This window comes from Halyomorpha halys, unplaced genomic scaffold (assembly GCF_000696795.3).
Source record: "Halyomorpha halys isolate HHAL.00 unplaced genomic scaffold, Hhal_1.1 Scaffold2.1, whole genome shotgun sequence".
NCBI classification, from domain to species: domain Eukaryota; kingdom Metazoa; phylum Arthropoda; class Insecta; order Hemiptera; family Pentatomidae; genus Halyomorpha; species Halyomorpha halys.
In genome coordinates, this window is record NW_027111560.1 from 2050047 (window position 1) to 2063966 (window position 13920).

Here is a 13920-nt window from a genome sequence, read left to right on the forward strand (position 1 = left end):
GTATTTAATAGATGTGTTTTATTGTATAATATATTAATTGTGTATTTAATAGATGTGTTTTATTGTATAATATATTAATTGTGTATTTTTTCCTTGTGTTGCAGGGAGGGAGGGGTGGTGAACCCCGGACTGGTGATGGACGAGGGTCCTGATCTGGTGACGGTGGAGAAGCCGGCTCCATTGGAACGGGCCAACTCGGCATGGACCCGCAAGCAGCAGGCTGTGTCCGTCCGGAGGGCCTTCAAGCACTACGGCTCCTCCCAGAATCCCAATCACGTCTTGTCCAACCTCAACATGACAGTCGCCAAGGGAACTATGTGAGTAAATTCTATATATTTCAAATTATTAGGGGTATTGGGCATAATCTTTAGTTTAACATTATAAACCAGCAGGAGTCCTACTAAGAGTTGTCCCGTGAGCATTTACCTCATGGTAAATGGATTTGTACTATTTTTTTTATTTAATTAGATTTGATGGTGATACAAATCTTTTAAATTACTTTCAATTCAATTGGAAATCGTAATTGAAATTTGTAACCCCTCTATCAGGACCTGAAGACTCAAGATTTCATAAAAGATCTAAGATCTTCCTGCCTCGGCTCATGATTTAAAATATGAAAAGAGTTATAAGAAAAATTCTCAAAAAAAAAAAAAGATATCATCTTAGGAAGGGTACTGGTGAGAGAAATGCTCAGTCTTACTATAGGTAGGTGGCCAGAACAAAACTGAATTAAGTGTAGCTGAGGAGGTAAAAGAGGGAGTAACCTAAACAAGTGACAATAACATCAAAGGGTTACTGCCGATCTTCACGCGTAAGCACCAGTCCTCCATTTTTGCTTTTCAATAATTCAGAAGACTATAGTAATAATCCCAGATTCGTTGAGCTCTCTAAAAAGTTTGAGAAACATGTACCCCGCACATCCACTCATCATAAGAATTCAATCTTTTTTTCTAAAATTATCACAGCGAGGTAAATCAATTATTTTCATATGGGCTCCAAGCCACATTGGCATTGTTGGTAACGAGCTTGCAGACAAAGCTGCCAGAGAGGCACTCACGCTCCCTGGCCGAGGCACCGCCGTTCTTACCCTATCAGAACTCAGTACACCCCTTAAGTTACAAATATTGGGAAAATGGCAGGCCAAGTGGGATAAAAGCTCTCCGAGTAAATTAAAAGAAATAAAACGATCAGTAAAACCATGGTCAACATCCTACCGAAACAGCCGCAGGGAGGAGGTTGCTCTGGCCCGCTTGAGAATAGGTCATACTCTCCTCACGCACTCTCACCTCATCAGAAAACTGCCACCTCCAACGTGTAAATATTGTCAGTCCATTCTTACGATTAGACATATTTTTGAAGAGTGTATTCACTATTTGCCAGCAATAAACAGGATAGGACTGACCCCAAATTTATCCGAAGCTCTCGCAGATGAGGAAGCTAAAATTACACGAGTGTTTGAATTTTTAAAAGCACATCGCCTTCTTTATAAATTATAACTCCTCTTCGATTTTTATGTTTTTTATTTATATTATTTTATTTTTTTTAATTATTTTTTTATTTTTATATTTTTTATTTATTTTATTTTTTTTACTTTTATCATGCCATAGGCGTTGATGACCAGAGGGTTTATGCCTTTAAGCAACAATAAAAATCGAAGGGTTAACAGAATATATACAAAAGTATAAAGAAAACAGATAAAATACTAGAATTATATAGACGTTTATTTCCTAATATGAGCGAAATGCTCAAGACTACACCTCTCCCGGGTAAAAGTGTGTTAAATAGAAAAAAGTTGTGAAGAAATATTTCATTCTTTTAGCATTTTAAAATTATAGAATATATATTTATTTGTGAAAGACAAAGTCCTGTACAAATTTCATTAGATTAAAGATGCCGTTTTATAATAAACCGTAGTCTAGTGCTCTATTAAAAAAATAAATAAAATAAAATAAAGCTGACTGAATAATACAAAATTAACTGGACTACGAGAACTATTTACATTCCACTTACACATTCAAACTTATTTCATACTGTTACAATGTAAATATACAGTCTATTCAATTTAACTTCATTGTCAATGTTAAATATATTTTGGGTGTTTTATAGGTTACAAGATAAAGATATGTGTGTCTTAAAGATATATTGTCTATTTTCTTTAATTTTAGGTTAAGTTAAGGTTAGGCAATGTTGGAAGGTGTGGTACAAACTATTATTGAAATAGATTTTGCAGAATAAGCATAAAGCGTGTTAAAGAGAGAGAGAGAAGAGAAATACTTTATTTATTCATCTATGCTGCCTAAATACATCAGGTTGCTATCTCACACAGCATACTTATCAATCCGTAATCGGATATATATAAATTACACATACATGGTATAATCAGAAAAAAAAGAGATATATAAACAATTTTTTTCCCCTACAGTTTCCTTTTACAATCCATTTCGGTCTGTACAACAAATACAAATGTTTCACTCACTCCCATTTTTCCCTCTCATTTCTGCTCAATTATTCAATTCACCCTATCAACAAATTCGCTCTCCGGAATTCACCCTCCTAGATCCTCCTCAGTGACCCGCTAAAAAAATTCAATATAAGACGGTAATGTGAGATCAGACCATCATTCATAGTCACAGCAGTAGATCAGTCTATCAAGAACAAACAACTAGATACATTTTACAAGAATAAGACTAACACATAGATTAAAAGGAAAATATAATAAAAGAAAAAACCGGTTACAGGAAACACTTGAATGGATAAATAAGTTTAAAAAAACTTAAATGGAGAATGACGTCACGCAATAGTTCATCTTAGCTCCACACCATTTTGTCTATAGTCGTTTTGATACGTTAGTTGCTTGTAGTTCCTGTTTGGTTTTGAAAATTTTAAAATTCTAATGAAGAAATGCATAAAAATAATAATGAGAATCTTCTGAAAGGAAAGATTATTTAACATATAACATGACTTTAAATAGGGCTCCTCACAATCCTATACTTATAACTAGGGATAGGATTTTTATGTTTTCACATATTTTTACTGATCATGATATCTTCGATTCCTTAGTAACTAAAGATGTTTCAAGACATTTCTGGCCAAAAGAAGCCATTTTTGTTTCACATATTTTTAAATATTTGACTTTTTTACATATTGTTACATATTGTAATTTTGTATTGTTGAATAATACATAATTTATAAATACATATTTTTTTTAAATATTTGACAATTTATTAGCACATATTTATGTACATATTTCAGATTTTTTTAGCACATAAAAATCCTATCCCTACTTATAACATTTAGCATGTTAAAGCTTTTTACATTTAACGCATGATTAATAGCTCTATAGTTATAAATCTATTTCTGTAGGTATGAGCTCAAAGCTAAAAGGAACTATGTTACGTTTTCCTAAATATATAGGAGAGCTATACTTTGTGTTTTTCAAAACCATGTTTTTTTGTTTGCTTCCTCCATAACTGGTCGAGATCAAACACTAGCACAAAAATAAAATTAAAAAAATGGCAATAATAATTTTCGTTAATACTTTAAAAAATAATACATCATCATTTAGATCTGAAAATCCTCTAAAGTAGGTATTAAAAGTGATGGATATGGAACCTTCTTTGAATCTAAAAGAGAAAAAAAAGTAAGGACATATTTTCATCATAACTTTCATGAATAAAAAAATATTATATTCAGGAATACTCAACCATTGCTATAAAAATTCTAATTTATCGACTAGAACTGTTTTACCCTATTTCCTGTGAACCCGCATTTCCTGAGCAGCAATTTCTAATTTTACCTTCTTTTTCTGTCCTTTTATAATTTATCCTTGTTAATTATAGAAATATATAAATTATTCAAATGGTACTTTCCCTTGAAACGTTTATTAGCTGTTTCGGTATAACTATCGCAGAGCAACTCCAGCAACATGGAACACGTACCTGAGCATTTTAAGAGGACAATTGTCGTGTCAGCTGCAATTCCCAAATCATTGCATCGAAATATTTTTCTAAAATTAAATTAATTTTTTTTTTTAAATAATTTATTTATTCTTATTTACTGTATACATATATACATATATTAAGTAAATTTTCTGTAAGTGGTATGACATAATACAAACATGTCGAGAATCTACCCATTGATAGAACTCCAAAAACATTTCTAAAGGAGAAGATCTCGAGGCCATCTTCTTTTCAGACGCCTAGGAGGATTATTAGGTAATGAAGGAGAAGCCAGGTTAGAAACGAGTTGGTTTGGGTAGTTGGGAAGTTTATCATGGAAGGATTGGTATCTGGTTCTGGCCAAATCGGCAACATAGGGGACATTGAGGTCCTGATGGATGATTTGATTTGTGACAAAGTAAGGAGCATTAAGGATTTTACGAAGGATCTTGGACTGTAAGGATTGGATTCGAGAAGAATTCGATGGAGGAGCCCCATAGCTCAACTCCGTATGTCCAGATATCCCTTATAACACCCATGTAGATCAGTCTTTTGTAATGGATTGGAAGTTTGGACCGTTTGTCTAGTAAATGTTGTAATAGTCGGAATCGACGAGCAGTTTCCTGTCTATTCAGACCTGCAGGAGGATTCCATGTCAGTCGTTTGTCCAGATTTAGTCCTACGTAACGGATCTGTTCAACAGGGATAAGTGGGGTATTATTAAAAGATACTGTGGGGCAAGACGAAGGTTTACTATCAGCTAGTAATAGTGTGGAATGAAAGCCCGCCATGAAAATTAAAAACTATTAAAAAAAAAACATTAAACCATGGACCACATCAAACCGTTCCAATCGCAGGGAGGAGGGAGCTATTGCCAGATTGAGAATAGGTCATACGAGTTTAACTCATGCATACCTGATCAGTAAGCAGCCTCCGCCAAAATGTCAATACTGCAATAGTGTACTTACAGTCTGTCACATATTTGAAGAATGTCATTTCTATTCCATGAACTAAAATAGATTGGGAGTGGGACCGAGTGTATCGGATGCTCTGAATGATGACCAGAAGAACATAGAAATGGTTTTAATTTTCTTAACCTTTTGAATAAGATTTAAACCCGAAAGTCTTTTATATGTACTAAATAATTCTAAAATAAATAACTATTTAAATTTATTTAGCAATTACCCAAAGAGTTTCAAATCTTTAAATAGAATTATAAAGTGCGAAACATGGGCGTTGATGACCTCAGAGTTTTACCCCCTAAACAACTTTGAAAACTTCTCGTCAGCTGATTGATTGTTGTTGGTTTTTTCCTAATTTTATATATTATTGACTTGTACTGTTTTTTTTTTTGTAATCTGGATTATCTCTCTAGGAAGTCTGGTGAGTCAATTTTTTATAATTTTTGAGGTTTATAAGTATAGTAAGTATAGTAAGGATAGTAAGAAATGTAGAATGATAGCTGTGCCACAGAGAAGTGAAGATGCAAAAATGGAGGACATGATTTCCCATATGAAATCATGAGGTTTGTATAGTACATGAATATAGGACAGTGGTCCCGAAAAGTTGTACAATGTTAATGAATAAATAAATAATAATTTATTGAAAATGATGGAAGTAATAAACCTCAAAAAATTATAAAAAAAAGATTGTTTTTTTTTTCTTTTTAATTCTCACCCGTCAATCGATCTGGTAGTTAAAGAGTGTATAAGGAAGGCGGTTTGTGCATTATTTCATCCAATACAGTCACCAAAAAGCATATTTTTACACAATCATCTTTGCTCAAGAAACACCACCATCGCATCAAGTGCTGATTTTTAGTGGTCAATACCGCCCCACTTGTAAGGGTCGTACCATTTTGTAACCGTTCCTTTCATATTTCGCACCATTCTGTTACTATTTCAAACCTTATTTTTCATGTTATATAACAGATCGTCCATGGTAATAAACCACTTTCAGAAAAACTGAATCGGAGTTGACAAAAAAAATTTTAAAGCCGTGAAGTGGTGAGGCAATGTTTGTTTTGGGATGAGCTCAACTTTGCATAGCTTACGACACGCACTGTCTCGGAAACGGCTCTATTGTGAATTGTTTGTTTCGAAATTTGTTTTTCTTTTTAAATTTCCTCTATTGGTTCAGTGATTTCATCTGTTTCTTGGGACGGCCCACTATGAGAAAGCTAAGCATTAAGTTAGTTTATTGTGGGAAAAAAAAGTGCACCGGTTATTAACAGGTCACTTATTCGGTATAATTACTCATTCAAAATAATTTTTAGTCGAAACTGTCGCTCCTTTGCTGTAAATTGTAACTTAATATCCCTTAATGATCTTTAGTTTAATATGTTACAACGTGTTAAATGGAGAAATATTTCCTTCTTTTAGCATGTTAAAACGATATAACATATAACATGGTTGAGAGTCTGTTCAATGGAGATTGACGTCACGCAACAGACCAACTTTGTCAACCTTGTGTTTGTTCTCGTGTTAGATTACTTGCTCTTAGTTTGTGTTTGTATTGTTTTGAAAGTTTTTATAACTAATAAAGCAATGAATGACAATAATATTAATTTAATGACAGTTGTCAGTTAGCTCATCTTGATTCTCTTCCTCAAAAGTTAGAAGATCAACAAGTCACTAGCTCAATTGGCCAAACATTCACACAACTTCCACTTTTCTCTCAATTTAGGCTTATTGTAATAAATTACTTTATTCAAAACTTTTTTTTTTTTACTTTATTTAGTTTATTCACAACTGTAAAAGTATTTTTACAACCAGCGAATGAGATGTAGAGAGAGAGAAAATAAATTAAAAATAATAATAATAATAATAAAAAAGGTCGTGAATCCATGAAGGTTAAGGTCATCCAAAGATGCCTCTCCATTAAAATTGAAATTTAAAAATCAATTTGAGAGATCCCTATTCCAGCTCCTTCGTAAACGTCGTCTCGTATCTGGTAAGTCTAGTGTTGATAGTCCTTGAATTAGAGGGTTAGTGTGTATTGGAAGTGCGTTGTGAAACCGTTTATATAATGATTTAATGCTTGTTTGTACGTAGGCAGTTCGTAAGTCTTTGTGTAAGTTCTTGTTACTGATGTAGGGGGGAGCGCTACTGATCAGTCTTAGTAATTTTGATTGAAACTGTTGCAGTTTCAGTAAGTTAGTTTTTTTGGCATATCCGTAAATTTGGGCACCGTAAGTCCAAACTGGTCTGAGAAGGTAAGTATAAATCTTAAGTTTTTCTGAAAGTGGTAATTTTTATCGTTTATTTAAAAGATGAAATAATAATTTAAGTCGGAAATTTAGCTTTTGTTTTGTTATTTTTATGTGGGAGGTCCATGTAAGTCGTTTGTCTAATGTCAATCCAAGGTATTTTAGTGTGTATGTCCGGGTGAAACTTCGTTCGTTATTCAAAACTTAGAATTAAACGATAACATGAAATTTTAGAAGGAAAGGTTATAAAACAAGTTGCCTGTAAATTCCGCTAGGAGCTCTTATACATTTAACATGACTTTAAATAGGGCTGCTCACAATCCTATACTTGTAACTTTTAACATGGTAAAACATTTTACATTTAACACAATATCATGAATACCCTTTTGGACTCGTCCAAGAGTTCAGTAAAACTCCAGTTACTTAGCAAACTGTTTATAGTCTACAGCTTTGTTAACCAGGTTACCAAGGTTACCTTCATATAGCTAACGTTGGAAATTGTGGGTCAAATTAAATTTAAAACTGATTAAACGGCCACTTTTGACAGTCTAAGTCGCTGAAAAAATTCTTTATCCGGCCACTATAAAAAATTATGTGGTCGATGATGTAATATTTTTTATTTTATTATTGATTTTACCCGTGATTTAAGAAATCCTTGTTTAAAGTATGTGTGTGTTGTTTAAACCGACTCTAAATATGATATCACAAGGACTTACAACATGACTCCCTCAAATCTTTATATGGTTTACCTACGGATCTCCATTCCATCTTCCCGGATAACAAAGAAATTGTGGATAAAACTTTTGAGTTTCTCTATCATTCCAAACTCTAACATAAAATTTAATCAAATTTGACCACAGGTTCCTATGTTGCAGTAGTTTCACATTTCAATAGTAACCATGAATCCGGATTCTGTCAACCATTTAAGCGTGTGGTTAAGGGTACAGCTCAAGTCTTAAATTACAGGAGTATCCTTTGCTAGTTCGGAAATAAGTGGTTAATGTTGATGTGGTTGATAAAATTATTAAATAAGGACTTAAAAATCTCAACAGATTCAGATTAGTGACATAAATATCGAAATATTCTCCTGTTTTGATTTTTTTAACATTGCCTCTATCATCCAAAAATCTATCAGATGTTGAAAAAAAAAATCAATTAATCCTGTTTTTCCCTTATAGTCTTTGATTACTTGATTATTTCCTTGAGGAAAATTGACTTATTATGAAGAGGGTAAAACCTCCTGAGAATATGCGAAATATTTTAACAATAGCTGACTTACAACATATATCCTTCAATTTGAGTATCGATATAGCACTCCTGTTCAATTGTAACCTTCAACAAAATCCAAAGTGTTTTCGTTTGTTTAAAATAATTGACATTAGTTTCTACAAATTTTATGAAAAAGCTTTGTAGCCCGCATCCTGGAACTCGTAAACAATTTTATGACTTGAAATAAATTCATTATCCTTTGGAACAATAAGGACTCGTTGAAGCAGAGAACAATGAGTTGACTGTTATTGCCCATTCACTGAATGGAAACCTTGAGGGATTGAATCGCGGTCGCGTCACGATCGGGATATAGCGTGAAAGAAAAAGAATAAAAAGAAAAAAAAATGTATTTATTTTATGTTATTATATATAATGAAAATTCTTGTTTCAGACAGATTTGTTTATTATCTTTACGCCCCTACGTTTCAGCCATTTCGGCCATTTTCAAGGGTCTATCAATTAAAAAAATAAAATTTTAAATACATTTCATTTATAATAAATTAATTAATTAAGGCCTATCTGGACATACGGAGTTGAGCTTTGGGGCTCCACTAAACCATCAAATTCCTTCAGAATCCAATCCTTACAGTCCAAAATCCTTAATACTCCTTACTTTGTCACAAAGTCAAGTCATCAAGTAGGCCCCTAAATCCTGTAAATCATTTGACTATGATCCCATGATTTACAGGCAGTAATGCATGCAGAATAGTTATTAGAACATTTAAATACAAAGAAGGATAGCTCAGTGGTAAGGCATTGTGCTACTATCCCCATTAACCTGGGTTCGAATCATATGGTAGCAGATAATTATTTATTCAGTTACTGTTGCCGTGAGTCAACACTGTGGTCAAAAGTTGGGTACCCTTAATTGGGGAAAAATCTTTCGGTCAAGAGTGATTCTAACCAAATCACCTCCTTGCACAACTGTTGGTCAACAGTTCTTCCTTACAAAGTCCTGAACCCCGAACCCTTCATGGGCTGGAATGGTACAAATTTATTTTGTATATAAAGAATATAGAATACTTATTTAAGTATTCAGTCTCAATTACAATCGAGTAAGATACATTTGTTTTTAAATTTATTTTTATCATTGCATTCCGTTGTTCTTTCATAATTGTATTTTTCGGTATTAATTATTATTATTATATTTTTTAATTCTTTGTGAAAGATGCTTTGCAATCGTTACGGCGCCTTCGTTTTTGCTCAACCGAAGTTAGGAAAGTTGGCGCCCGAACAGTGTTCACCCTGCGTGAATTGCCGTCATGGTCCCAGCGGCGATGAAAGCGCGTTTGACAGCACAGCGTTCGTAATCTCGGTTATTCTGTCTTTTAATGTGCGACAAGAAATTCGATTTTCTTTTCGTATATGAGACTATGTGGCGATGCAAAAATGAAAAATTCAAATATCAAATTTTGTAAGAAAATTTTTATCGACTTAAATCAAAAAAGTATCTAGTGATCTCTACTTGTAATTTCATTACAAGAAATAATGAAAATTACAAAAGTCCATGTTATAGACTTAGTACATTGTAGTACAAGAGCCCAAGAGAAAGAAAGGCAGTTATTTCACCCTTATTTTTGATTACTTTAATGAAAACTATGTATAAGTATTAGTTGAAATTGATGAGTCTGCCAAGTATAGGTAGGGAGAATATAAAATAGCGGCTGTTTCCAAAAAGTTAAAAAAAAATAATTTTTCTTACGGAGCTTAATTACTGTAAAATTATCAACAACACTAGAAAACATAATAAAATATCGTATAAAATATAAATATAATAATAATAAAATATAATTTTTCTTATTATATCTTACTTTTCATTTTATACCCCTGTTATTTTACACTTACTTTTCTTTTTCCTTTTTGTAACTATAGTGTTTGTATCTTTTTTAGCCCTGACGAAGCCCTGCAACGTGGGGCAAAACGTTGGCTCAATAAAATAGTATAATTATCTACTATTTGAGTTTTTTTTTACCGCACCCGGACCATATTCCATTCTTCAATAATAAAATATCATTTAAAGAAGAGTTAAATTGCTAAAATATGAGCCCTAATAGAGGTATGTTCGTTCTTAGTTCCCGAGAAATAATTTTTTAAAAAGCAACATCTCATAAAAAATGCAATGAAAAATCAATAGTTAGTGAATGTATTTTGAGAAGTCTATATCTCAAAAACTATTCGAATTACAGATGTCTATTAATACTAAAATTAAAGCAAATTCAATGTAATATACAGTAGCTTTACATTTATCTTCGTAGGTGTAGTAGTTTTCATGTTATTTGCTAAAATAAATTGATTTATAGTTGTTCGGACATTAAGTTTGATTTATGAAAAACTTTATTTCAGAAACCATTGGATGTACAGATGTCTGTCAGCACTTAAATTAAAACGAAATAAATTTACTATAAAATAGTTAATACTGTTTATCTTTGTAGGAGTAGTAGTTTTTATGTTATTTGATATAATAAACTCACAAAATGTTAATTTCTAGTTGTTTATATAAAATGTTGAATTTTTGAAAAAATATAAATCTAGACCCATAAGTAATTATATCTAGTTTTTAATAAAGTAATCAAAAATTGGGGTGAGATAACTGCTTTTTTTCTCCTCTTGGGCTCTTGTACTATAATATAACCACTGTTTTTTTGTTTTGTTTTTAATTCAAAGTTAACTTAAAACTTTCTTTCGAAAATTTATTTTTCTAGAAGCGTAAGTCAAAACAGTGAGAACTTAGACTGCCTGCACAGCGAGACGTGTGTACTGTATCTTCCCCACGAGTCTTACATATTCAACGACTGAAGACAATAAAAAACGGTAGTTCCCGTCTAGAAACTGTTTTAGCATTTCAGTGAGCTAGTGTCAGCATTTCCATTTCACCTCTTACTAACCCACATATCCAAATGTCATCTCATCTTGAAAATTGATTTTTTATCTTTTATTTTATCTCAAAAGTAACTCTCGAAACAGAAAATAATAACATTTTTATAAATATTATACATACAATAATGCTATAATTTATTTCGTTAAGTTAGTTCCTCTTAAAATATAAATATCTATTCAACTTTTTTTTTTTATAGGCTATTCTGAATTATTATTATAAAATATATTTCCGATAAACTCTTCTCCGAATTTCTGTTGCTTCATAGGTCATTATGGCATTAGAACCGAACAAGGTCAGCCAGAAACAGTTCTCCGAATTTTACCAATATCCGAAATGATGTGGTGATCCCCCAAAGATGCTGGGGAAATATAACTGACCTAGATTATGAAATGGGGTATCCCGAATTGAATCATGGCCTCGCCCTGCGAAATGCGTATGGGCTATTAGTAAGTTCTAACGCCATTAGATCAGAAATAATGAGCACATTAAGGCTAGGTGCAGCAATCTATAGTAACACTAAGATTTGTATAACTTAAATTGTGTAAGAATCCTCACACAAGACTGAAAAGACAGGAAACTGCACGCAGATTCCGACTATTACAGCACTTACTAGACAAACGGTTCAAACTTCCAACTCATTACAAAAGACTGATCTACATGACAATAATAAGGCCCATCTGGACATACGGAGTTGAGCTTTGGGGCTCCACTAAACCTTCGAATTCCTCTCGTATCCAATCTTTACAATCCAAAATCCTTCGTAAAATCCTCAATGCTCCTTATTTTGTTACTAATAAAACCATCCATAAAGACCTAAATGTTCCTTATGTAACCGATCTAGCCCGAACCCGATATTATTCCTTCCATAATAAACTCCCTAACCGGGTGGGTAAACCCACTCGTTTCTAACCTTGCTTCCTCTTCCATTCCTGGCAATCCTCCAAGGCGCCTGAAAAGAAGATGGCCTCGTGACCTTATATTGTAAACTGTTTTTAGAGTTCTACAACTGGGTAGTTTCTCTACATCCTGTATCATATCATTATGTCATTATGATCAAATTTACTGGTTGTATTTTTTTTTATACAGTTGTAAATATCAACAAATAAATAAAAATTGTGTAAGAGTTTAGCAAAACTCAGGTAACTTAGCGAACTGCATCTGGTCTACAGTTTTGTTAACCAGGTTACCAAGGTTACCTGAAACTTAGAGAGCTGCCTTTTTATGCAATTTCTATCGCTATTTAACTTTTGACAGTTGAAATGGCTGAAAAAAATTCTTCATTCGAGAACTATGAAAAATGATTTGGTTGAGGATGGAATACTTTTTTTTATTATCGCATGAGCAACTAATTCTTTAAAGTCTTCCTCGTCTGCCAAATCGTCTATATTGATCATTGAATTCTGAAAAAAAAAAAACGGAATTATGATAGAATACACCTTTGCTAGATAACAGATACAACTGGAACTAAGGAAGGTTCCTCGTATGGTTACTTATTTTAACCTAGATTTGCTCTAAATCTGAGTTTAACTGGCTTTCATTAGCCGGTAAACCTTACCGCCAGATTTGAACGTTTACTTTTCTAGTGCAACTAATAATTATTGATTCTTCCTTGATATTTAAGAAATCGTAGTTTAAACTTGATAGTGCAACCGAAAAAGATAAACGTCATAAAATACATTATATCTCATTTAACTACCTTTAATTTGAGTGCTAATGGATATCTGTACGTCGAATGGTTCCTCAGAGAAATCATCATCTTGTTAATTTATTTTGTCAGATATAATAAAAACTACTATCCCTACTTATATAGACGTCATAAACTACTTTATAGCTCATTAAACTAGCATTAATTGAAGTGATAGTAGACGTATGTACGTCGAATAGGTCCTCAGATAATGATTTTCCACAATAAATTCGCTAACTACAGTTTTTTTTTACGATTTATATTTCAAGAAATGTTAATTTTTGAAAACTGTATCTCTGGAACTATTGTATGCCTAGAGATTTACTAGGGCTCATATTTGAACAAAATTACTGTACTAAAAATAATGTTCTACTTTTTTGTAATATTGTGTTTTTTTTTTTTGTTTTTTTTTTATTATTATTTATTTATTGTAATTTACAACTGTACAAAATAATACAATAAGTAAATATGTTGTATGTTTCATATACACTTGAAAATCTTGGGAAGGAACCACCCATTGGTGGTACTTCAAACATTAATTTAAACTAGAAGGTCCCGTGGCCATCTTCTTTTCAGACGCCTCGGAGGATTATCAGGGATTGTTAAGGATGAAAGATTAAGAATTAATGGGTTAGGATGGTTAAGGAGTTTGGACATATATTGTGGTTAAATTCAAAAGTATGAAGTTGCGAAGGGAAAATTAATTTTAGATTAAATTAAACATTTCGATACAGCCGCCATTTTATATTCCCCCTAACTGTAGTTGGCAGACTCATCAACTTTGACTAGCTATTATCATTAAAATAATCCAAAAATTGGGGTGAAATAACTGACTTTTTATCCATTGGATAAATAATTCTTTATAATTATATCTTTGAATGGAATATGGTCCGGGTGCGGTAAAAAAAAAACTCTAATAGTAGATAATTATACTATTTTATAA

General features: G+C 32.5%; 1 protein-coding gene across 9 annotated transcripts in view; it reads left to right on the top strand.

Annotated features, from left to right (window-relative positions):
• snu (snustorr) overlaps nt 1–13920 on the top strand; it is a 524182-nt gene that overhangs the window by 470600 nt on the left and 39662 nt on the right. For all 9 annotated transcript variants that reach the window (XM_067049629.1, XM_014418364.3, XM_067049627.1 and 6 more), the window contains one exon: nt 105–317. In XM_067049629.1, coding sequence (XP_066905730.1) covers nt 136–317 — 182 coding nt within the window. In that variant the 5' untranslated portion in view covers nt 105–135. The remainder of the gene's footprint in view (nt 1–104; nt 318–13920) is intronic.